This window comes from Globicephala melas, chromosome 11, assembly GCF_963455315.2.
Source record: "Globicephala melas chromosome 11, mGloMel1.2, whole genome shotgun sequence".
In the NCBI taxonomy this organism is placed as follows: Eukaryota; Metazoa; Chordata; class Mammalia; order Artiodactyla; family Delphinidae; genus Globicephala; species Globicephala melas.
This window is the reverse complement of record NC_083324.2, coordinates 63,547,831-63,573,513: the sequence shown is the minus strand read 5'-3', so window position 1 is coordinate 63,573,513 and position 25,683 is coordinate 63,547,831. Positions and strand designations below refer to the sequence as shown.

Below are 25,683 nucleotides of genomic sequence, written 5' to 3'. Positions count from 1 at the left end.
TTCCTGTCTTGCTTCCCAACTAGACTGAGCTCCCAAGGAAGGGGTTTTACTTGCTATTGTTTTTCTTTTCTTTTAAATTTTATTTATTTATCTATCTATTTATTTATTTATTTTTGGCTGTGTTGGGTCTTTGTTGCTGCGCGTGGGCTTTCTCTAGTTGCAGCGAGTGGGGGCTACTCTTCGTTGCGGTGTGCGGGCTTCTCGTTGTGGTGGCTTCTCTTGTTGCGCAACACGGGCTCTAGGTGTGTGGGCTTCAGTAGTTGTGGCTCGCAGGCTCAGTCGTTGTGGCTTACGGGCTCTAGAGCGCAGGCTCAGTAGATGTGGCCCACAGGCTTAGTTGCTCCGCAGCATGTGGGATCTTCCCGGATCAGGGCTCGAACCCGTGTACCCTGCATTGGCAGGCGGATTCTTAACCACTGCACCACCAGGGAAGCCCTCTTTATTATTATTTTTAATTAACTTATTTTTTTGGCTGCGTTGGGTCTTTGTTGCTGCGCGCAGGCTTTCTCTAGTTGTGGTGAGTGGAGGCTCCTCTTCGTTGCAGTGCGTGGGCTTCTCATTGCAGTGGCTTCTCTTGTTGCGGAGCACGAGCTCTAGGTGCGCGGGCTTCAGTAGCTGTGGCACGCAGGCTCAGTAGTTGTGGCTCGTGGGCTCTAGAGCGCAGGCTCAGTAGTTGTGGCACACAGGCTTAGTTGCTCCGCGGCACGTGGGATCTTCCTGGACCAGGGCTCAAACCCGTGTCCCCTGCATTGGCAGGCGGATTCTTAACCACTGTGCCACTAGGGCAGTCCCTACTTGCTATTGTTTCTTAAGGACCAAATGTGCCAGGAACTGAGCAGGACACTTCTTGAATGAATGAATGAATGAATGAACGAATGAACAAACAAACACGCAGAGCCGGCCCTGCCCTTGGGGAGTGCAGCTGGAGGCAGACACTGACCCAGATATATTGGCTGGACCCAGAGAACACCGGGAAAGGTCACCAGACTGCAAATGGAAAGGGCGCAGAGACCACAAAATGCAAGAGGAAACCCATATCAAGTTTCACTAGTGGAGTCTCCATGTCACGTTCAAGTCAGGGCAGGTGCCTGGAGCCTGGGGGAGGCGCAGGGTTCCAGTGCCAGGGAGGGCTGGCCAGGAAAGAGCCTGTCCTCGGTGGGGGGAGGTAGGATTTCGAGAGCCAGATGGCCGGAGGAGGAGGGCAGCCCCAGGTGGGCTCCCCATGTGCTTCCCCTCCAGTGTCCTGTGGATTCCACCGAGCCGGGAGTGGCCGAGTGACCCCGTGTCACAGATGCACAAAGAGGCTCAGGGCAGCGCACACAGGGACTGAATGCCTTCACTGTCACTCGTGTCTGAAAATTTGGTCTGGCCTGGGTTCTGGGGTCCACATTTACCAAGCATTTACATCTTTACATCTTGTATTTGCTTCTGATTTTTTTTTTCAAGAAATAAAATGGGGATTGCCTGGAAGCCCTTTCACGGAGCCCTCAGTCTTGTTCTATCCCTGCCTCCCTTGAGGTACCCTCTACCCACGACTCTGAAGGGGATGAGTTCCCTTCTTGTCCCCGTTTAGTCATTCAACAAGCATTTATGGAGCACCTAATGTGTGCCAGGCACTGGGAGATCGCGGTGCATACAATAGAACAAATCTGCCTTCATGCAGCTTTTGCTCGTATATATGTGTGTGTCCCTATAGAATAAATCTTATATGTGGCTTTTAATTTCTACATAAATGGGACAGATTGTGCTGCACTTGGCTTTATCAGCCAACTTTATGTTTTCAGGGTTTTGTCGTGCTGATACATGAGAGCTGTTTTATGAATCTTAGCTACGTAATATTCCATTGTGCAAACACACCACGGATTAGCCATTCTTCTGCTGTAAAATATTTAAGTGGTTTCCATTTTTTTGCTGTTTCGAACAGTGCCACAGTGACCGTCTTTGGGCACGTTCCCTTGCACCCGTGTGTGACTTTCTCTGGGAAGGATGTGGAGGGGGACACACTGGCCTGTAGGATTCTAGACCCCCTGGTGCAGTCTGCCCTCAGTCTCCTTGTTCCCAGAGCACTTGGGCCAGGAGCTCTCCCAGGTCCCCACTGCCCCCAGGCACTCAGAGGCTCCTGGCAAGTGCTTGCGGCTTCCTGCCCCCGGCCCTGCACGGAGGCACCGGCTGGGCGGATGGCGGAGCTCGCAGCTGGCATGTGGCGGCAACTGGTGCTGGACAGGGGGCTGGGGCTGTGTGTGGGGTGAGGGGCTTGCCACGAGTGACCCAGGAAGGCCTAGGGGAGCCACGGAGAACGCCAGACTCCTTCATGCCCCTCTTCGTATCATCCTGTTCCTGGAGCCTGGGACAGGTGGAGTGTTCCAGCTTCTGTGCAGAGATAGGGCATGGGCTCGTTCCTCGCTGCTTGGGTTTAATTGGATTCTATTTGCTCTCAGTATGGACTTATGGATTTTTTTTTTTATCCAAAGAGAGAGTCCGTGTGGTAAAGGAAGAGGGGTGCAGAGAAGTGCCCCCGCCCTGGTGGAGAGGTTTGAAGAGGGCGTCCCAGGGGAGTGCTAGTCATGGTGCTGCAGAGGCGGGGGCTGGACACGGGAGGGCTGGCGGGCTTAGCATGAGACTTGAGATCTTCCCAGGGGTGGGGAGGGGCTGCAGGAGATGGGGGTTAACAGAGACCCAGCGACTGGGGCCTTTCCCTTCTCTGCCGGAGGGAGGCTCTGGACACAGACCTGGATTACAGGCCCACTGACCGGCCATGTGACCTCCGTCAGGCTACTTAGCACGTCCGAGCCTCAGTTTCCACATCTGTAAGATGGGGCTCTTAGCCCCTGCCCCAGGTTGTGTGAGGATTCACTGAGTGCCAGACATGCCGTGGGTGCTTGGTAAATGCGGTCTCTCTTGGGCCACTCCAGTCCTCTCTGGCTGTGGCATGGGGTCAGGAGGGCCGTGGAGACACTTGGTTTCTCACTGTGGGGCCAGTGACACCAGTGGTACTTAGCCCAGGGTAAGCCCTGTGCCCAGCCATATTTACGGGTGCCGGTTGGTCCCTGACTCCACGGGACCGGTCGTGACACATTGGACTGGGCGAAGGGGTGGTCTCAGGAGCCAGACAGCCTGCATTCAAACCCCACTCTGTGCCTGACTGTGTGACCTTGGGGAAGCCACTTAACCTCTCTGCACTTCGGCGTCCTCATCTCTAAATTGGAGCTGTGCTGATGATACGGACCTCAGATGAGTGAATCCATGCAAAATATGCCGAATAATATTCAAAGGCATCAGGCACTTTATAAACGTTCACTGGTACTGAGCTCTGCATAAACCCCCAAACTCCCCTCCAGTCCCCCCACCCTTGTGGTTGTAAGAATAGCGCATCCCGCTCAGACCAGCTCTCATCTCGAGTACCTTGCGACTCGCTCACATTTGAGCTGACGAGCTGTGGTCACCTCATTCTTCTTTCACCAGCAAAACGAAGCCTGCAAGCTATACCCTGGCGTGTCAGGTGGGGCCATCCTATGGAACTTCTTAGGGGAGCATTGCCCAGAAATATGACTTAATCTAAAAGTTTCTCCCTCCTTGAGAGCAATTAACTCCTATTCTATGCCTGCCTCCCCTCTGCCCCTTGGCCCCCTCCTCCCTCCTGGAGCCAGGTGGCACATCCTAACCCCTCAGCCAGCCTCCTCCTCTTGTCCATCTGTCTCCCCAGATGGGGGGGCGGAATGTAGCAATTGGCCCAACTTCTAACTGGAAAGGAACCATATGGAGGGTTTACCTGGGAGCTGAGTGTCTGCCCGGCCGCTGTTAGGGCAGAGCCAGTGCTGTGGGCAGCAGACTGGCTCCCCGGGCTCTCTCTGTGAGCCGGGACCGGAGGGGCCCCGTCCTGCCCCCAGACCCTCCCTCCTTCTCTCCTTCTCTCCCTCCCCCATGAGCCCCTGGTAGACCTGCTTTTCTCCTGTGCTTGGGGCTTCCTTGGGTGTCTTAGGAGGTCTTGAGGAGCTTGGTCTGCACGGAAGTGGCAGAAAGTAAGAGAAATGGGTGCTGGTCAGGGCAGGGGGCAGGGGCCGTGGTTGCCTTGCCTGGTGCAGAGAACCAGGGGGTCTACTTTCCTGGCAACGTGAGAATGTGTCTGTGTCGTGTGGCTCCAGGCCTTGCAGGTGCCTGGCACAGAGCAGCCCCCATTCTAGTGTGAGTACGTTGTTCTCCCAGAACGCCCCACCCCCCGGCTGCTTGCGCCTCCTCCTGCTAAGACTCAGCTCAGGGTCACCGCCCTTGGGCAGCCTTCCCTGGTTGCCACCTACGCTCAGGAGTAGAGGGCCCTCCTTGGGTGGAGCTGGGTGCTGGCACCTTTCCCCGGGGGGCAGGTGGGTGTGTTACCTCTCCCTGTGCTGGGAGCCCCTTGCAGCCAGTCCTCCATGCAGAGGTGCGTGGAGTCTGCACAGAAGGCCTGGACTGAGAAGCCATTCAAAGGCTCGGGGGTGCCCAGGGGTGACAGCCAGGTGCCCAGCCAAGGTGGATAGTTTGGCTGGGCCCTAAAGGGCTCCTGTGTGAGGTGGAGCTGGGCTGAGACCCCTGAGTGGGACCCAGAGGAAGGTAATGGTCTCAGATAAAGAATCTGCTTTCATCAAGAGAAATCCCTCATGTTTTTCCATCAGCTGAGCCCTGCCTCTGCCACCTGGGGTCCTGGGGGGGTCTTACTCCCTGGAGGCCCCCCATTCTGTACCTCAGTAGGGCAGGGAATTGTGTGGCTTTGGGTAAACCACTTCTCTTTTCTGAGCCTCGGTTTCCTCACCTGTCAAATGCAGTTGATAGAAACAGTGTTCCACAGTGCTTTTGTAGCAGGAGATGAGGGGAGATTGAAATACACACATGATACCTGTCCCCCGCCAGCACTGGAGAGACACGTCTGAGGCTGGGGACTGGCTGGGTGAAGTGGAAAGTGCTCCCAGGGGTTCTGTAAGCCACATGGCCTGGCTGTGAATTCCGGGGTGTGTGTTGACTGCATCCTGGCTCCTGCAGACTTGGGGGCTGGGCTTCTCGCAGAGGCATGAGCTTGAGAGGCAGGTAGGCCCTGGGTCCCCTCCCCCAGGACCCAGCCAGGTAGGTGGTGGCCCAGAGAAGAAGGAGTGACAGGAGGGCCCCTAAAGACCTTCTGACCCCAATCAGAGCTCTTCCAGTCCTTCCACCCCAAGCACTCCGGTTAGAATGACCTTCCGGGGCTCTCCTGAGCTCCCTGCTAGGAATCTGATCACAAATAAGATGGGCGGGGCCTCGAGTATCAAGGCACCCTGCCAGGCCAGGGTGGGAGCTGGAGAGACTTACACACTGAGTGGCCTGTGGGTTCGTGGAAGGGAACCTGGGAAGACCTGGATGAGGACTGTAGCTGGGTTTGCAGCATTGCTGCCCAGGATGTGTGGGCACGAGTCAGCAGCCATGCGCACTGCTCTTACCAAGGGGCCTGTTGATGAGCATGGGGCCCGGGAACAAGAGCCCTGGTTGGTGTGTGTGGATGTGGGTGCCAGAGGCACTAATAATGGCCCAGGGTGGGCAATTTGCTCTCGTTCTCAGATTTACTCCTCCAAAAAACCTTATGAGGTGCTTACATTGAAAAGAACCAATGTTTACTGAGCACTTACTATGTGCCAGGTATTATTGTATTTATATGCATAAACACACTTAGCTTTATAACAACTCTATGAAATAGGTAGTATCATTATCTTCACTTTATAGATGATGTATTTGAGGCACAGAGAGGTTCAGTAACCAGCCCGAGATCACACAGCGGTAAGTAGCAGAGCTGAGATTTGAACCCAGGCAGTCTAGCTTTAAGCACAGTGCTGCATTGCCTCTTGCTAACAACCTATTTTATTTATGAAAACTGAGGCACAAAGAACCTAAGTGACATGTCCAGGGTCACCAAGCTTGTGAGTTGTGGAGCCGAAATTCCCACTGTGGCTATTCTGACTACACAGCCCGTGCCCAGAGATGGGGACCTGGGAGCTAAGAGTCAGGCTACAGGGCCGTAAGCAGCCCCCAGGAGTGTGGGTTGGGGGAGAGACTCTGTCCGCCCCAGGCTGACTGGTGCCCTTCTTGCAGGGGGTGTGTGCATTGCCCAGTCGGTCAAGATACCACGGGAACCCAAGCCTGGGGAGTTCGACAAGATCATCCGGCGCCTCCTGGAGACCTCGAACGCCAGGGCAGTCATCATCTTTGCCAATGAAGATGATATCAGGTGAGGGCAGGTGGGGCTTGGGGCGCGGCTTGAGAGCTGGGGATCCCTGCTGGAGACCTTCCTAGGCAAGCCTGACCCACCCTGGGGTCCAGAGAGATGGGGTGGGCCAGTGAGTGGGTGGTGGGGAGACCCTTCTGGCTGGGGCACAGGCTACTGCTAATGGGCTCCCCTTCCCCTCGCTGTTTCCTGCACCCATTCTGCCAACTGGGGATGGTAAGCAGGTACTTTTACAGAGGGGCTAAGGCCGTGGGCTTGGGGTCAGAGCACCTAGGTTCCTCGCCTGCTCTCCTTCCTACTAGCTGTGTGACCTCAGGCAAGTTCCTCAACCTCTCAGGGCTTCTATTCTGCTTTAAAAAAAAAAAAAGAGAAGCTAATTATGCTTGCTTGATGGTGTTGCTTGAGTATTGAACGCAGGAACGTGCATAAGGGGCTTAGAGCAGAGGCTGGTAAGGTTGGCCACCTCTCAGCCCCTCCCTCCTTCCTTCGGTGAGCTCAGAGTAGCGGGAGGAGGCCTGGGCTGAGGTTTTAGTCCTGATTTGGGTACACACTCACTGTGGGCAGTATTGTCCCCTCCCTGGTCCTCAGTCTCCACATCTGCAGATTGGGGGCAGGTGGACTCCGGGTGCCAGAACCATGCAGTGCAGAAACCCTGGACCACCCCACCTCTCTGCACATCTGTCCCTGGGTCCTGAGTCGCAGGTCAGAAACTCAGGTGCCCTTAGAAGATGACCCCTGAGCACCCCTCCTAACCCACTTCCCTTCTTCCTGCCTTTTCTCTCACTACTACCCCTCCGAGACTGTATGTTAGGGCCAAGAGGGGCCGGCCTCCTTGATTCCCTAGTCTCAGTGGGAGACACAGCCCCTGCTCAGAGTCTGACTGGCAGAGGAGATGTGGTTCTCCCCAGGCCTCCTCCCTCAGATAGTTGGCCTGAGCTGTCAGAGCCCGCTGTGCCCTCCGGTCGACCTGCCCACCTGCCTAGCCCAGCCTGCCCGGTCCGCCCCCCGTGCATCCCCCTCCCCGTTGCTAACCAGCATCTTCTCTGGGTCGCATTCTTTCCAGCACTCTTTCCCACTTGTGAAGACCCCATCCTGGACTCCTGAGTTTCAGCAAAACAGATATCCCCCCAGGAGACATTGTCGGGTCCCTGGAGGGGTGGAGGGGGGAGTTCGGGAAGGTCATTAAAGCCTCAAAAGCCACAAGGACCAGCTCTAATAGGTGTTTCTCAGGCCTCGAAGGACCAGGGCGTGGGAGTCCTCAGGATCCATCTGGCACCTCCAAGCTGAAAACAGAGGCTGCTCCTGACCCCCTCAAAGCTTTCAGGTCCCCTAAATTCCTATTGCCACAGGTCCGCTGGCAACGGGGGCAGGAGGGGCTCCTTCTGAGCTCTTTCCCTCCCTGCAGTCACCAGTCGCTGCCCCCGTGCCCCCACTCCCACCCCAGAGCCCAGCACTAACTTGGGTCCCACTACGCCCCGGGACGCACCCCACTCCAGGCCTCCCTTGCGGCTCTGATGGACCCACACGCGGGGAGGGGAGGATGAAGGTGCCACGTGTCCCAGAGAAGAGGCCCCTGGGAGAGAGAGGGAAGGGCCTGAGACTGACTCCCTGAGCAGCTGCGGGGGGTGGGGGGTGTGATGGAGGGGGGCGCATTTCTGGAAATCCACAGGCATTTCAGAAGCAAACAGAAGTAAAAATAAACCCAGGTGACCTTACAGAGATGGAGTCTTGGCAGCTCTGGTCGTGTCTGGCCGGCCGGATGCAGGCGGGTATTAATAGGTATTAATAGCCTCACCCTCACCTGCCTGGGCTGCGGTAGCTTTGGGGGTCTGGAAATGTCCATCAGGAGACGATGGAGGAGGGCAGGTGTGGGCCCCGGGGCTGGGAAACATGTCTCTCCCTGGCAGCCCCAGGCGGTCCTGCCCCAGCTGGCCACCTCCTGCACAGGCACAGCGGCCACCCCAAGCCCTGGAGTCTGTCCTGGCTTGTCCATGGGAAGGGCCTGGACAGTTTCTAGTATCCTGGCCTCTCGCTGTGTGATCTCGAGCAAGTTGCTTGCTCCAGTCTCTCCCCGTGGAAGGAGGTGCGTTGCGAGAATTCTGCCCAGTCCCTCCTATTTTCCTCCTCCTAGATGTCTCTGAGGGGCCACTTAGTTCAAGCATCCGTTAAGCACTGACTGAAAGCCTCCTGTGGGCTGGGCCCTGTGCTGGGCTCCAGGGCCCCTGACTTGACTAGGACCACTGTCACTGTGGGCCTGCGGAGGGGTGAGGCCCTGGCTGCCCTCACCCTTTCATCCACCCAGGAGGGTGTGGGGAGCAGCTCTTTGGAGCACCTGGACTTTTGGCACAGAAGGAAGTGGCATGCAGAGGGGGAGGGTGTAGTGGGGGGTGTGAGAGAGACAGTGGATATAAATGTGAGAAAGGGCCAAGGGATGTGGGTCTGGGCTTAGGACCAGCGTGGCATGTACCTGAGAGGACAGAGCCTGGGCAGATGTGGTTCTGGGGACCTGAGTCAGACAGGTCCAAACTGAGGAGCAAAGGGACTGAGGTAGCCCCAGGGGACAGGAGTGGGTCTGGGAAACAGACAGGGGCTAGGGCTGCCGTATTGGTGAGAGGGGAAGCCGTGGGCCTACAGGCAGGCGTGGGCCAGGGCAGCAGGGAACTGTGAGCCTGCGGGTATGACACGGGTGCTGGGGCGGCTATGGGCCCTGGGCTCACGTGGCTCAGGATGGGGGATCCAGGCACAGGCTGGGAGGGGGACAGGTGTGGGCCTCGGGGAAGGGGGTCAGCCAAGGGCAGGTGTGGCCAGGGTGGCGGCAGCCGCGCGGGCAGACACGGCTGGGTTGGGCTGGGCTGGTGCGTGTTCCCACAGGCGTGTGCTGGAGGCGGCCCGGAAGGCCAACCAGACCGGCCACTTCTTCTGGATGGGCTCGGACAGCTGGGGCTCCAAGATCGCCCCTGTGCTGCACCTGGAGGAGGTGGCCGAGGGTGCCGTCACTATCCTCCCCAAGAGGATGTCCGTGCGAGGTAGGCCCGGCAGCCCGGACGGCACGCCCGCCGCCCTCAGCCGGCACCATCCACCACCGCTGTCAGTGTCACCCCGATCGGCGCCCCATGCCCTTCCTCTCCCGCTCCTTGTCTCCCTCCATCCTGTCTTTCCTCTTCCTTGGCTCACAGCTTCTTTGTGCTCGGGTTCTGGGATAGGAAGCCTTTCTGGCCACACTTAACCCAGCAGGATTCAAATCCAGATTCAGGACCTTTCTTCCTCCCGTCTCAGATATTTGTGGGTGTGGGAGATGGTGGCAAGTATAGGAGGCTCATTTATCAAGGACTCTCCTTCATCCCTATATACTCTCCTCCCTTCTCCCATCTGGGATAGAAGAGGTGAGATCCCTGCCCTGCCTGGAGCGCATCCTCTGCCAGAACGGGCCGGGCACTGCCAGCAAGCTACAAGAAGAGCATGCCATGCCAGGGGGCAGGGGCCTCCCTGCAGAGCCCGCCTGGGTCTGGCGGGCCCTGGGTGTGGGGGCAGGCGTTGCGCCTGCCCTGCCCGGCATCCCTTCCTCTTGGGACAGAACCCAGTCACCCTGGGCAGGAACAGATTGCTCTGGCCAGAACCTTGCTGTGCGTGAGGCGTGAAGTTCCTATTCATGGCTCAGTTTGGCAGGGACTTCACTGTCCTCCCCATGGGGGAGGCAGGCTCCCAGGGCCTTCTCCCCTGCTCTTGCTCTGGTCAATAGAATCCAGCACTGATGGAGGTGGAAAGGCCTGCAGACATCTGCTTCCACCAAACTTTCCAAGAGACCAAGGCCTGAGCAGGGGAGGGATGTGGGTCACACCGCCGTGTCCTCTACTCACCCTGAGGCAGAGGGAGCATAGGCCGCAGAAGTTTCCACACCTCCCCTCTCAGCCTCAAGCCATGATAAACACGAAATAACAATAACTGCGGCTCTTGATACCTGCAGACACCAGGCCCCTTACGGACATCTCATACAGTCTTCCCTGCAACCTCAAAAGAAACTTTTATCCACATTTAGTGGGTGAATACATTTAAGGACCAGAGAGATTTAGTGACATGTAGTGGCAGTAAGTGACACATACTTGCTACTAAGTGGCAGAACTGGGATCTGAACCCTGGACTTGCCAGAGAAATCCCTTTTTTCTTTCTTTTTTTTTTTTTTTGTGGTACGCGGGCCTCTCACTGTTGTGGCCTCTCCCGTTGCGGAGCACAGGCTCCGGACGCGCAGGCTCAGCGGCCATGGCTCACGGGCCCAGCCACTCCGCGGCACGTGGGATCTCCCCGAACCGGGGCACGAACCCGCGTCCCCTGCATCGGCAGGCGGACTCTCAACCACTGCGCCACCAGGGAAGTCCCCCTTTTTTCTCTGGGACATTAGAGGAGCCTTTAGAGCAGTGGTTCTCACCTGGGGGTGATTTTGACCCCCAAGGGCCGTTTGGCAATGTTTGGAGACATTTTCGGTTGTCACGATTAGGGAGTGATGCTTCCAGCATCTAGTGGGTAGAGGCCGGGGATGTTGCTCAATATCCTGAAATGTACAGGACAGCCCCCTGCCGCTCCGGCCCCCCACCCCAGCAAAGAATGATCGGGCCTAGTGTCAGTGGGTCAAGGTTGAGAAACTCTGCTCTAAGGCCAGTCCCCCACCAGTGCCAGCACCTCCCTGACAGCTCCGACAGTCAGACAGCTGTGCCCATGACACGGAATGATCACGATATATAGAGAGGGGGCACTGGTAGGAGAGAGAAGGCGATATTCACTCACCAGCCTGCCTACCCTGGGATGGGGTTTTCTAGGCTTAGAGCAGAGTGGGTAAGCCCTTAGGAGCATTTGGAGAAGGAGGCTGCCTCTGTCAGTGATGGGGAAGTTCTGGACTTGAAGGAGGAAGATCCAGCCCCCCATCTTATCTGTGTGACCTGGATCATTCCCTACACTCTCTGGTCCGGTCTCCTCTTCAGAACTAGAATGCTCAGGTACTCCCAGGATTGAGTGCCTGCCCCCCACCAGCCTCTCTGCTCTAATCTCTGGGCCCCCAAGTGACTCCTTCTCAAAGAGGCCCCATATTACCACTTTGGTGGTTAAGAAGCAGCAGAAACACCCTCATCCTGTACTTCGTCCATAAAGGAAGCAGTTGTAAGATTACACAGGCTCTCCCTGGAATTTAATACAGCTCTTTTCATTGTGAAGAAAATGAAATGGTCCACATTTTGTTTTTTCCGGCTGGGCCCTGGATCAGAGGATGTGCTCTTCTTCCCTTCCGCCTCCCTCTGCCTGGGCCACATGAAAGCTGTGGGAAGAGGGAAGGGGAGGGGGCGGGTGGGGAAGGGAGGCGTGAGGTCCTGACATCCTGGTTCCCTGTCAGGCTTCGACCGCTACTTCTCCAGCCGCACGCTGGACAACAACCGGCGCAACATCTGGTTTGCTGAGTTCTGGGAGGACAACTTCCATTGCAAGTTGAGCCGCCACGCGCTCAAGAAAGGCAGCCATGTCAAGAAGTGCACCAGTGAGCACGCGCGTGGGGGGGGCGGGGCGTGGGACTGAGCCTCAGGGGGCGGGGCCAGGGTGGGCCCTGAGGGGGTGGGGCTATGGGGGAGAAGGCTGAGAGTGTCAAGTGGGGTGAGCGGTGGCTACGGGACACTGCCGCAGGGGTAGCAGTGTCCAGGGGCCAGGCGGTGCTGCCTGGGGGTGGAGTTGGGGGCCAGAAGGGGCGGAGCCCTAAGGTGGGGGGGGCATAAGGGGCGGGGCCAGGACTGACTCAAGGTCTGACACCAGGGCCTTGTCGGTGGGTGGGCTTAGGGTAGCTGAAACCTCGGTGATCTCTCAGACCATCAGCCGTAGGACGCTGCTGAGTAGGGGAAGGGGCTCCTGGGTCTGGGCAGAGGTGCCGTCTGGCTGCTCACCTTGGGCTTCATCTGGACGCCCCTATGGCAAGCCCACAGACCTGACTGACCCCAGCTGCCTGTGAATCCTAACGCTCACCGGTCTGAGCACTTTACAGAAACCATCTCTAACCCCTCCAGGTTCCCACAGTCACTCAACAGACACCAGTTTGACTCCCACTCCCTGGCCCTTTTCTAAGCACCATGGTTATAGCAGTGAATGAAAGAGCCGAAAAGCTCTTGGAGTTTTTATTTTAATGGGGAGACAGACAATAAACGAGATATGTAAGTAAACTATAGACTATGTCAGAAGGAAAAAAGTGCAGTAGAAACAAAATAGATAAGAAAGAGGATGGCCCCCCTGCAAGGTAACGCTTCAGCAGAGTCCTGAAAAGGACAGGGAATGAGCCACGGGAGGATGGGACGATGGGTCTGTTTTACAGAATGGAAAACAGAGGCTCAGAGCAGGTAAGTAAAGGGACCTGAGTTCCCGCAGATGAAAGGTGGTGGAGCAGGATGTGGACCCAGGTCTGAGTTCTAGGCCCTCAGACCCCTGTGGTAGCCGTCTTGGCGCGTTCACCTTTGATACAGTTGGACGTGGGTCCTTGTGCTCTCTTTGTCTGGGTAGCTCTGCAGCAGGACCTGGCGTCAGGGACATTGGGAGGGCTCTGTGTACCCCTCAACTGTGAGTGGTGGCCATGCAAGGATGATGAACTCCCTCTTACAGTCTCCTGGACTGATGGGTGCAGCTTGGGCAGAGGGCCAGATGAGCAAGGGCCGCTGGGTCAGCCGCAGGGACATGCTGCATGGAATCACTGGCAGTTGGGGGTGGGAGGGTGGGTCCACTAGGGCCAGGGGAGGAGGGAGCATGGTGAGGTGGGTGGGCCGGTGAGGAGCATGCTGACCTCTGGTGGCCAGGGCAATCGTGGCTACTTAAGACTGTGGGTGTCCCCTGGGGACGAAGGCAAACTCCTGTGGGTGTAGGCAGCAGTGTGTGTACACCCTTGTGTGTGTGACTGTATGTGACTGTGTATGTACGTGAGTGTCTAAAAGAGAAGGTATATATGTGCATGTCTGTCTTACATAGGGGTGACGTTCTTGCGTGAGCTAATAACCATAAACACCACTCTTTACTATGCATTTACTATGTTCCAGATATTTTAACACCATCATCTCATTTCACCCTCAAAGCAACTCTAGGGGCTCTTATGACCCCCTTATTATGGAGGCTATGGAGAGTCAGAGAGGTCAAGCAACTTGCCCAAGGCTGCACAGCAAAGGTCCTTATGAGGCAGTAATCACAACAAAGGTGTAAGAAGTACCAACATGCCTGGGCATGGGAGGCTGGGCCCTCATGGGTAGGAGCATCCTGTTTACTTCTCTCTTCCTGGCATAATTATTGAGAGCATCCCCTTTTATTCTCAAAAGTCCCCAAGTGGGGATAGAAGATTGTATCTTCACCCTGATTATAGGTCACGAGACCTGGCTTGGAGATGGGGATGGGTGGGACTGAAAGTGGGGGCAACATGGATAAGGGGGTGACTCGGCCCCTGTGTCTGGCTCACCAAGGGAGAGGGGCTTTCTGGAGTCTCCTCTTGGTCTGGGAGGCGCAGGCAGGGAGAAGGCCTTGGTCAGTCCTTGTAAGCTCTTTCCAGACTCCCAGTCCTCTTCAGGACTCCCCGGCTGCTGGTGAACTGGTGGGGGGAGGGGGGACGGGCCCTCTCTAGGTGCCCTCAGGGAGGTGTGTGGGCTGTCAGAGCAGGTGGGGAAGGAGGGCTTGATCAGGATTCAGGAGAGTGTAGACTCTCACTGGGAACCTGAGGCCAGCTGTACCCTGTCAGGACCTTAGCTTTCTCATCTGAGAAATGGGATTGGTGGTAGGCCAGCCCAGAGGGTGTCTGGGGATGCAGGTGAGAAAGCTGATTGGAGGCACTTGGTGAACTGTAAGAGGGTGGTGCTCAAGCCTGGCTGTGCATCAGAATCACCTGGAACTTTTAGAGCTCTACTAGGGCCCCCCCACCAGACCCACTAAGCAGAACCTCAGGGGTGGCTTGTTTTTCAAGCTCTCCCAGTGGGTTTTTTGTGTATCTAGGACTGGGAACCTCACATCGAATCACCTGGGGATCTTTTCAAATGCCGACCAATCCCTGGCTCCCAGCCCCAGACATTCTGATGTAATTGGCCCTGGGTACCACCTGGGCATCAGGATTTTTTTTTTTTTTTTTTTTTGTGGCACGCGGGCCTCTCACTGTTGTGGCCTCTCCCGTTGCGGAGCACAGGCTCCGGACGGGCGGGCCCAGCCGCTCCGCGGCATGTGGGATCCTCCCAGACCAGGGCACGAACCCGTGTCCCCTGCATCGGCAGGCGGACTCTCAACCACTGCGCCACCAGGGAAGCCCCATCAGGAGTTTTAAAAGGTGCCCCTGTGGTTTAATGTGCAGCCAGGTATGGAAAGCACTGCCTCAGAAGGAGAGGTGGGTGATGGAAGGGGCGACGGCATGCTCCCCAGGCAGTGGGGAAGGCGTGAGCAAAGCACCACAGGGAGGGGTGGAAGGACAGCATATTCCAGCTGACCTGGATGTTTCTCGCTGCATCTGAAGCCCCAGCAGAGGCTGGTAAGGGTCCTTGGGCGGCCCCACATCAGGCACAGTGAGCCCATCCATCTCTGGGTGAGGTGAGGGGTAGGGGAGCTGCTGGGAATGTTTGTGGGACCTCAGACCCACCCTGGGTGAGGGGGAGGCAGCTCTGGCTTCTCATGGCCCCATCCAGGTTTGAGCTGAGCTTGTCCCTTAGGCCAGGAGGGCTGGGGTGACACCCATGGAGTACGGGCTCTGGACCGGGCACCTGTCAACGGGTCAGGGTCTGGGTCCGACTCTGCCTCCTCCCTGCTGTGTGACCGTGGACATGTTATTTAACCTCTCTGAGTCTCAGAGAGGGCAGGGAAGTCACCACCCATCTCAGTGGGCTGTTGGAAGGATTGGTGATGTGTTTGAAGAGTATGAAGAAGCTGAAAAAGGATGTGTACGATCAGCGCTGACAGAATGGTGGTTGTTGTTGATAGAGAGGGAGGGGGAGAGGTGGGATTTACCTGCGACTGGGTAATTTAACAGCTCAAGTCTGCTGTAAGGATTCTGTCCGTTGTAGGATCCCCGACGGGGAGGACAGCATCCTGAGGGTGGGTGGTGTAGGCTGTCACAAGCGTTGCCTCCATTTTACAGAAGGGGACGCTGAGGTGGTTGGTGAACATCGCAGTGCTAGAGAACTGGCAGGGCTGGCTTCGTACCCAGGCAGCCTGGCTCTCCAGCTGGTGCCCCACCTGCCTCTCCCACTTCCTTTCCTCCCACGCCCCCAGCCATCGTCTCGCTTGCCCTCAGCTAGCCCTGTATTCTCCACCTGCCTCACTCTGTCTCCCGAGCCAAGCTCCACGCTCACTTCTTCCAGGCTGCCTGATATCCACACCGGGTGGGCCCACTCTGGTCCCCTCATTGCTAACAGTTTCAATAGCCAGCCTCTGCCTGTCTCAGTCCCTCAGGCCCTGCCCACGATCTCAGCATGAGCGAGTGCCACTCCTGTGTTCCCCTGCCCTTTGCTCTGCCAAAGTCCATGCCTTCCCTCCTCAGGGCAACAGACGGGCCTGATGACCTTCTCAGAGGGTGGGAAGGACCTTCTCATGCTGGGGTCTTACACTTGGGAAGATCCCATCCATCCTTCAAGGCTGTGTTAAGTTGAATTCCCCTCAGGAATTCCCTGGTGGTCTGGTGGTTAGGACTCCACACTTTCACTGCCAAGAGCTCGGGTTCGATCCCTGGTTGGGGAGCTAGGATCCCACAAGCCGTGCAGCGCGGCCTGCATGAAAAAAAAGTTGAATTCTCCTCAAGACAAGGAATTGAGAGCCAGTCGTTTCTTTGGGAGAGAATCCCAGGAAACATTGGCAGGGGAGGGAAGGCAGACATAAAGGGTGTGATACCAAGCAGGTTACCACTGTGAGCAGCTGGAACTTTACTCCCCCGGGGGCTCTGGAGACAGAAAGGAGCACGCCTGGCAGTCATCCCGCTGGAGGTGTGAGGGAGCTGGGGTGTGTGTACACCAACTCCCGTCAATCATTGCTGGCTGTTCCCAGAGGGTGTTAATTCCTCAGTGCCTCCACATGCCAAATGGCTGGCAAAGAGGGCTTCTGTGGCCAGAGAGTCTCAGAAGAGTGGCAGATACTGGCAGTTGGAGACTGGGCTGGTGTGTCTCAAAGCGGCAAGTGGTCGTGGGCACCCATTCTTTCTCAAATACACAACTGTGCGAGTCCCCCTGAACTGGGTGTGAGTCCTAGTGCTGCCACTTCCTAGCCGTGCAACCTGGGGCAGGTCACTTCTTGAGGCCTCAGTTTTCTCACTGTAAAATGGGGATCATACTACCCACTTCCATTCCCCAGAGCCCTGTCACTAGCAGAGCTGCCTTTCTCATGGTTTCCCAGAGAAGGCGTGGAGGGGATCTGCCGGAAGCACTAGAAGGTGGCCTGCGGGCTGCTCCACACCTGAGCGAGATAGGGGTCACGGAGCAGGGCGTCTCTGCAGCTGTCAAGGCCTGCGGGAGGGCAGTGCCCGCCTCCCACCTCCTCTCCTGGCCCCCTCCCCAGGAGCCCGCAGAGCAGGGCTTGGGAATTAAAGCTGAAAACAAGGTAGATGTGGCATCCGTCTTTTTGACAGGACTGCCAGCCAGGTGATGGCTGAGTGGAGGAAGGCCTGGTTTACGAGGAGATAGGAGAGATTTACTGCCTGCTGCTCCCAGGGGCCGGGAGTACTGAGAGGGAGGGTGGCCGCATGGCAGCTGGGGATGTGTGGGGAGATGCTGGTCACCCAGCCTGTGCCAGCAGCAATAACAATAACAACAGCTGATATTTATATAGCATTTATTACATGTCAAGCTCTGTTGTAGTGTTTTGCATTTGCTTTTCACAGCAACCCATTTTACAGATGAAAAAACCGAGGCACAGAGAAGTTAAAGACTTTCCCAAGGTCATACAGGTAGAAAATGGCAGAGCTGGGATTTGAACTCTGGCCATCTGGCTCCAGGGATGTCCTGCCTCAGGCCAGCTGATGTCCCAGCCCCAGGGCCCTCTGGCTATTCCAGCCTGGCTTCGTGGCTCTTTTCACCTCCACATTCCTAAAGGAACCTGGGGAAAGGAAGGAAGACCCACATTTGGGATTACCTAGTATGCTCCAGGTTGTGCCGCTCATTAGAGGAACTCACATTTGCCCAAGCCGTCAGCCACCTGGTGGCCACAGGGGTCCTGAGCCCTTCCCCGCAGTGCTGTTTCTTACTTGTTCAGCTGGCGTTTACTCAGAGGCTGACCGTGTCCCCAGCCCTGTGCTGGGCTCTGTGAAGGGGACAGACCTGCCCTGAGGGGCTCCCCCTGCAGGTGGGAGATGATATGGCCTTGGAGACAAGGTGGTACATGATGGTGTGGTCGCAGTAGTCAGAGCTGAGGGCCTCCAGAGAGCTTAATCATAAGACCAGAGAGGACAGATCCAGGAGGCCTCCTGGAGAGTTCTGGGAGACTAGGGATGTTGCACCTTTAAATCAGGAGGTCAGAAGTCCTCACTCGGAAGGTGACTGGGAAAGAGCATGCCGGGCAGAGGGCACAGCATGTGCAAAGGCCCTGAGGTAGGCTCAGGCCTGGCAGGTCTGGGGAGCAGTGAGGAGACCCATGTGCTTGGAGCAGAGAGATCAACAGGTAGGAGATGGGGTCCGAGAGGTGGGGCGGGGTGGCACGGGTCTGTGGGCCTTGTCGGCAATTTGTAAGGATTTAGTCTTTTAATGCCAAATGAGACAAGGCCATGGCAGGGTTTGAGAAAGGATTGACGTGATCAGATTTATGTTATAATGGGCTCACTCTGGCTGCCTCCTGGAGCAGAGATGGGGGTGAGGAAAGAGCTGGAGGTCAGTTAGGGGCCGGGGCTGTAGTCCAAGTGGGAGGTGATGGGAACTTGGAGCAGGTGGTGGCCATGGAGATGGTAAGAAGGAGTCTGATTCTTTATCAGTTTTGCAGTGTGGCCTCAAGAGTTTGCTAAAGGATTTGAGGTGAGAGAAAGATGGCAGAAAATCAAGGATGACTCTGAGGTTCTTGGTGGTGCACTGAGATGGGGTGGGGGTGGAGGGTCAGGCTTAGCCATGCGGAGATTCCTGGGAGAGGTGGGTGCAAAACCCAGACTGGGGTTGGTCAGGAGAAAAATGGAGGAGAGAAATTGATGACAATGAGTAAGGACAACCCTTCTGAGAAGTTTTGTTGTAAACAGGGAGAGAGGGCTGCTAGCTGGGGGAAAAGTGGGGTCAAGAAAGGGTTTCTGTTTAAATGGAAGAAATTAAAACGTATTTCTATGTTGACAGCAAAGATCCAGTAGAGGAAAAACTAGATGCTCCTGGAAGGAAAAGGAGCATGGCTGGGTGATGGGGGAGAAGGGGCATCCACGTGGGGGGTTGGCTGTGACTTCGGCCCCGCGAGCTGCCTCCCCTTCACCCCTGGCCCCAGTCTGACCCTGTCTGGGAGAGCTAAGCCCAGGCCCCTGGGCTGGGCAGAACCAGTGAGGAGTAGAGAATGGCCTTCCCTGGGAGCTGGCCTGTGCAGGTGCCAAGTGTGGCTTCTGCTGCAGGTATCACTCTTCTCTAATGGTCCCGGGAGCCGACCTCATTACAGAAAAGGGGATCGAAGCTCAGAGATGCTAAGCAACTCGGCAGGCCAGTGAGAGGCTGAATGGGGGGTGGGGTGTCGAGCTGCTCCCATCTGGCCGGACGTCCACGTCCTGTTTCTTGAACTAGGGTCTGTGGACATCTGGGGATACGTTCTTGAGGTCAGACTCTCAGCGACCTAGGAGCTCCATGACGATTCTTGAACTTGGCATTTTCATTTGACGGCCTTCTGAAAGCGGTCTTTACAGATTGCAAAGACAATTTCTCTGCTCCTGTGATAATTTGCAGTTGGAAGTAGCTGTCACTGCCAGGGCTTCAGCCTCTGATGTCAGTATTTTCATCCTGGGCCCACATTCATCCTAGGATTATCCTGGGACAGAATTGTTTTCCTTCAAAAGGGGCCTGAGGCTGGCTCAAGTTCGGGGAGCCCTGGGCTGTACCACCACTGAGAGCCAGAAAGAGAGCACCTGGAGGAGTCAGGAGCCACCGCCCCCTGCCCCCGCTGCTGGGCAAGACTCTTCCCCTCCCCGCCCCCGAGGGGGTGACCGTTACGGGCCCCCACCCCTAACCCCCCAAGACACTGGGGCTGGCTCAGGGTTCCCCAGGACGGGAGTTGGCGGAGAGCTGTGGCGGAGTTTGGTGGAACAGATCTAGGGGTGGGGGCACCAGGCTGAGTTGTTTAGAGGTGCCCTACCCGGAAAGGAGGGGGAGCCTGCTCTGTGACTTCTGGGGATGCCGGGGTGGTGGAGCCTGGCCTCCGGAGTAGGACTCGGGGACCCTCAGAAAGACCTGCGTGTTCCAGGGAGGTGATGAGGAGAATGGCTCAACCACAGGCAGAGTCAGGAAAGAGGGGGACTGGCCAGGAACCCAGGTGGCAGCTTCCTCCCCCATCTGAGTGTCAGTGGGCGCTGACCTGGGCCCCTGTCCGTGGGGTGGGCACCCCACGCTCATCTTTTGGGGGTCTGGGAAGACCCAGCACGTGCCGGGCTGCAGACAGGTTGGAGGGGCGGCCCAGGGCTGGGGTGGAGGCCTCCAGGGGTGGGGAGTTTTCCGCGGGGAAGTGTTAGGGAGGAGAGGAAAACGGAGGCTTAGAGAGCACTACGTATAAGGCATGATGCTGCGTGTTTTACGTCTGCACCTCCTTGAATCCTCTCAGTGGCCCCTCAAGGTAAGTGTTATTACCCTGGATTTACATCTGGGGGACGTAAATTTTACTTGACCAGGGTCATATGGCTGGTCCAGGGCAGAACCACGCACTACAGCTCTCCCTGGGGGTGGGGCATCCTAAGACCCTCTTATCCTGCTCCCTGGAAGTTTGCACAAGGGATGAAAACCGGTGTGTATGTTTGTGCATTTGTATGTAGGTGCAAGTTTATATGTGTGTAGATGTGTGTGGTATGTCCACACACCTACGCCGATTACACGTGTGGACTTGAACCTGTGGGTGTGTTGCCCCAGGTCCCCTCGGCGCTCCCCAGCCCTGCTTTGCCAATGGAGTTAATGTCCCCGGGGGGAGTCTGCAGCCTGAGACTGGTGGGAGTGGGGCTACTTATCCCCTCAGATGGGGCAGCCCTGAGTCATAGGCCACACAGTTTTCTAGAGCCCCCCACGGGGTTGAGCCTCACACCTGGCGTTAGTGTCTTCCCATCCCTTCCCGTCTCTGCCTCGCTTCCTCACCCCCAATTTGTGCTTCCAGCCATCACCTCCCAGATGAAACACTTGCACTCATATCCTTGTCAGGACCTGCTCGTGGGGCTCCTCAACGACAGTGAATCTGAATGACCACGTGCTTGTGGGAGTGTCATGCTCCTTGTGTAGCTGTGTATTGGGTTGGCCAAAAAGTTTGTTCGGGTTTCCGTAAGATGTTACAAAAACCCAAACGAGGGACTTCCCTGATGGACCAGTGGTTAAGACTTCGCCTTCCAGTGCAGGAGGTGTAGGTTCGATCCCTGGTCGGGGAGCTAAGACCCCACATGCCTCGCGCCAAAAAACCAAAACATAAAAACAGAAGCAATATTGTAACAAATTCAATGAAGACTTTTAAAATGGTCCACATCAAAAAAAAAAAAAAAAAATCTTAAAAAAAGCCCAAACGAACTTTTGGTCAACCCGATATATAGAGTATGTGTTTATATGGACACTTATGTTTCTACATGTTTGAACATAGATGCGTGCATAGGGATGCATATAAATGCATGCAGGTTTGTGTGTTGCTACTTTATATGTGTAGATGTGAAAATACGGGGGTGTATATGCGGCTGATTTTGTATACCTTTATGTGAGGGAGTGTGTGTGCGTGTACACATGAGCCTAGAACTCAGGAGGATTGCGGCTGGGTGGGGTGAGTAGTTGTGGAGAGGCGAGCAGGGAGACAGGGAGGAACTCTGATTATTTCAACCTTGAAAACTCATTTCAATTACAATTTACAACCTGCAGACAAAGGCTGCAGTCACCGTAGTAACCACAGCTGCGGGGGGGGGGGGGGGGGGGGTTGATGGAGAAAGTCCTCTCCCGGATGGTTCCGGGGCTGGCTGTCATCCGTGGCTAAGCCGAACACATCTCCGGCTCACTGTGCCTTGGGACACAATTAGGACATCTTCAAACTGTTGCTGCTGTCATCGTTGCCATGTGTCTGGAATTTATCTCCTCTAGGAGCTCTCGGAAATGTGTGTCTTGTTTCCTGCCAGAACTGTGGTTCCCCTGTCTGGGCCTGGGGGTCCCAACCACCCATGAAAGGGGATCCTCTGACCCCCCGCTTCCCTCCATGGCCATCTGCCTCCTCCGGCCCTGGAGACAGGGATCCTTAGCTCCTGGTTAGGCCTGGCCAGACAATTGGGGCAAGGCCTGAGCCCCAGAGAAGGGGGAAGGCAGGTCGGGGCTGGATGGAGGGAGAAGGAGGCAGACAGTTCAGGGTGGTGGAAATTCTTTGGGAGCCATAGAGATCCAGGTTCAAATCCCAGCCACTCACCAGCCAGGCCAATCCCCAGGTGGGTAGGAACACCAGCTGGGAGCCAGGATTCCCTCAAGACTCTGGGTACCTTACTCGACCACCTGCAAATCTCAGTTACCTCCTCTGTGACGGGGGCCAGTCTGGCCTAGGTCCCAGAGGCTCGGGGAAGAGGAGGCACCAGCCATGCTGCAGGGTTATTTGCTGAAGAGTCGAGGGTGTGCAGAGAGCTGCACGGGTTATGGGCACAGCTTCCGACGTGCAGCACAGCATGTCTGGACCTTGTTTGACTTGTGTTTGTGATCCCTTCCCCCTCCCCCAAAGGGAGCACACTTAGGCTGTGTCATTGTTGCTTCCTGTGGGGCTCGGGGGAAGTGCCCTTGGAGTTTGAGGGGCGTGTGTGTGTGTGTGTGTGTGTGTGTGTGTAGGGGGTCACACTCAAGGCCCGCCGCTCCCTTTGCAGGGCACCTCACTGCCCTGTTATCTCATTTGTACTTGGGGGCAGACTTGAGACAAAAGTCAAGGACGTGAAAGTGTGTTGGGAAGTCTCTAGAAGTCCATGGCTGGCGCCATGACAGCTCTGGGGTGGAGACCCCAAAGGCGCGGCGCTCAAGGCTGCTGACAGCCCACAGCCCGCAGGACCCCACAGCCCTTCCCACGGGAGCCTCCCCAGGCAGAGGTGGGCTCCCCTGGTGAGGACCTCCTGTGGGGTCATCTGTATTCCAGTGCCGGTGCAGGTGGCTTCGTGACCCCGGTGAGAGCACGTGGTCCTGGACCTGAGTGGCCCAGGGATGGATGCTTCAGCTGGACACTGAGGAGGGACCCCTGGGAAGATAGGGAGAGGAGGGGGCTGAGGGCAGCTCAGCCAGGGTCCCTTAGCCTGGTGTGTCCTTGGTCTTGGGATAGAGCTGCTGCTTCTCTGCAGTGGCTGCAGCCTCCCCCTCCATCCTGGTTAATAATTCAGTCTCTCATCCTTAGGAAATGAGAGCGTGATGGGAGCTTTGGGAGCATGGAGCAGCGGGATACAGAGGGCAGGACCTGGGGGCTGGGGGTGATGGTGGGGTCTGGGGCTGGGGCCTTCCATGCAACCCTGCCCCAGGCCCGTCTGTCACCCTTCGGGGACAGGATTGTCCCTTGCGCTTCTCTCCTGGCTCTCAGAAGCTGGGATCAGTAGCCTTGAGTAAGAGGGCAGGCTGCTGAGGCTGGAGAACTTGCCTCTCCTGTCCATCCATCTCTGTTTGTGCCGTGGCCTAGAGAGAGCTTTGCCTGTTAGCAAAGCTCTGCTCTCCCAGGAGCTCCGAGGCAGGCAGGGCTTAGAACTCTTTGTACCCTTGTGTTTAACAAACTTCTGCAGCACCTGGCAAGTACCAGGCCCCTCTTTATGACCCGTTGTGAATATAAACCCATTTATCCTCATAGGGACCCTATCTCGACCTATGAGGTAAGTACCATCATTATCCTCATTTTGCAGATGAGGAAACTGAAGCCCGATAGATGAGGTGGCAGGTCCAAGGTCACAGCTAGAGTACAGGGTAGAGCTGGGGTTTCAGCCCAGACAGTCTTGTGTGAATGAAGTGTAGTGGGTAGCCAGGGGCTTAGCTGACCCCTGGGAGAGCCAGGTGAGCCCCCTTGAAGACTACCCTGTCTCCAGCCCCAAGGCCACGCCGTAAAAGCTGTGGGCTCTTTCTGGACCCAGCAGTGCCCCCAGAGCCAACTGGGCATCTGCCCCTAAACTGTCCAGTCTGTGTACTGGGGACCTTTGATCTCTGACCCTGAGGTTGGGGTACTGGAGTCAGTTTCTGACCTTGGTCACAGAGTCTTGGTGGCCAAGACAAGGATATGAGATGAGCCATCAGCTCCGTGGGAGCCCTGGGCGGCAGGGCACAGTGGCCATACATTGGCTGAAAATAGAGGAATCTAGGGGGTGATCTGTGGATCCCTGGGGCCTCAACCTGACCCCCCACATGACAGACATGGGACACCCAGGCCCATGGCCCATGGGGTGGGACACAGGTGCAGCCATTCACTCTGCTGGCCGCTGGGGAATTACTTCTGTAAGGTGCAGCACCAGCCCTCTAGTAGGGAGGCATGGGTGTGTGTGTGTGAGTGTGTGTGTGTGTGTGTGTGTGTGTGTGTGTGTGTGTGTGTGTGTGTGTATGAGGGTAAATTTCATTGTCCTGGCCTTGAGGGAGGAGGCTGCAGGCCATGCTGTATGCAGGGGCTGTGGGAGAGGAAGCTGGGGTTCCCTAGCACTCTCCCTTCCTCTCCTCTGCCATCCTCCGGCCCCTGTGTCCTCACCTCAGAGCCCCTGCCCCATCCCGCCCCCCACTTTCCTGCCGTCCCCCTGCAGTCAGGCTCTTACAATCTCTCAGGTGTAGTGTGGTACACAGGCTGGGAGCTGGAGCACCTGGTCAAATCCAGCTCTTTGTGGTCCTGGAATGCCAGTGAGCTTTTCTGTGCCTCAGTTTTTCCATCTCTATAATGGGGATAATTACTCACCTCATAGCACTGTTCTGAGTATTCAATGACTTAATATATACATAAAGGGCTTAGAAGAGTGCCCGACACAGAGTGGATGCTCCATAGAAGTTAGCAATCCTTGGGGATTCCCTGGTGGCGCAGTGGTTGAGAGTCCGCCTGCCGACGCAGCGGACACGGGTTCGTGCCCTGGTCCGGGAAGATCCCACATGCCGCGGAGCGGCTAGGCCCGTGAGCCATGACCGCTGAGCCTGCGCGTCCGGAGCCTGTGCTCTGCAACGGGAGAGGCCACAATAGTGAGAGGCCCGCGTACTGCAAAAAAAAAAAAAGAATCCACCTGCCAATGCAGGGGACATGTGTTCGATCCCTGGTCTGGGAAGATCCCACATGCGGAGCAACTAAGCCCGTGTGCCACAACTACTAAGCCTGTGAGCCACAACTACTGAGCCCGCGTACCACAACTACTGAAGCTCATGTACCCTAGAGCCCATGCGCCAAAACTGCTGAGCCCACACGCTGCAACTATTGAAGCCCACGCGCTCTAGCCCGCATGCTGCAACTACTGAGCCTACGTGCTGCAATTACCAAAGCCCACGTGCCTAGAGCCCGTGCTCTGCAGCAAGCGAAGCCGCCACAGTGAGAAGCCTGTGCACCGCAACGAAGAGTAGCCTCTGCTTGCCACAACTAGAGAAAGCCCATGTGTAGCCACGAAGACCCAATGCAGCCAAAAATAAATTTAAAGTTTAAAAAAAAGTAAACAAGAGCAAGTTAAAAAAAAAAAAAAAAGAAGTTAGCAGTCCTTATTCTTCATCATCATTATTACCCAGGGCCCAAGCCAGGAGCTCCTCCTCCTCCAGAAAGCTTTCCTGGCCTGCTCTGGCCCCGGGACCTCTGTAGCCCACCTTAGAAACCCTCTATTCTGACCACTTAAACATAATAACAATGTGGCTTAGTCAGCTACTCTGTGCCACGTGTTTTCTGTTATCTCATCTCATTCAAGCCTCACAGCACTTCTGTGAGGCAGGATGATGATCTTTTTACCAAGAGGACATCGAGACCTCCGGCAGGCAAAGAGTTTGCACAGGGCCCAGAGCAGAGGGGTTGGGTGTGGCCAGAGCCCAGGGGGTGAGGATGGGAGGTCACAGTGCCCTAGGGAGCCACTTCTGTTTGCAGTGAGAAGGGGGTGAGTGGGGTGGGTTCCCCATTTTGCAAAGCTCACTCACCGTGGCTAATGGGGGGATGTCACTGACATGGGGGAGGAGTGGATGGGGATGATGGTGCCTTCTGGTGTCTGGGGCATCTGGAAGTCACTGAGGGCATCTGGTGTCCTGAATCTTGAGGGACCTGTGGCAGGTCTCTCACCCTCTCTGGGCCTCAGTTTCCCCACCCATACCTTGTGCTGGGGCTACCCATGGGTGAGCTGCTGTAGGGCACCACTGCCCTCATGGACAGTCACAGCTCCT

The 25,683-nt window shown here is 56.4% G+C and overlaps 1 protein-coding gene across 19 annotated transcripts in view; it reads left to right on the top strand.

Moving 5' to 3' along the window:
- Positions 1–25,683, top strand: part of GRM4 (glutamate metabotropic receptor 4) — a 111,602-nt gene that overhangs the window by 68,287 nt on the left and 17,632 nt on the right. For all 19 annotated transcript variants that reach the window (XR_009565693.1, XR_009565694.1, XR_009565695.1 and 16 more), the window contains exons 4-6: positions 6,091–6,226; positions 9,095–9,249; positions 11,601–11,741. Coding sequence is in view for 16 of the 19 variants with exons in the window: in XM_060307345.1 (XP_060163328.1) it covers positions 6,091–6,226; positions 9,095–9,249; positions 11,601–11,741 (432 nt within the window). In the remaining 3 variants the exon portion in view is untranslated. The remainder of the gene's footprint in view (positions 1–6,090; positions 6,227–9,094; positions 9,250–11,600; positions 11,742–25,683) is intronic.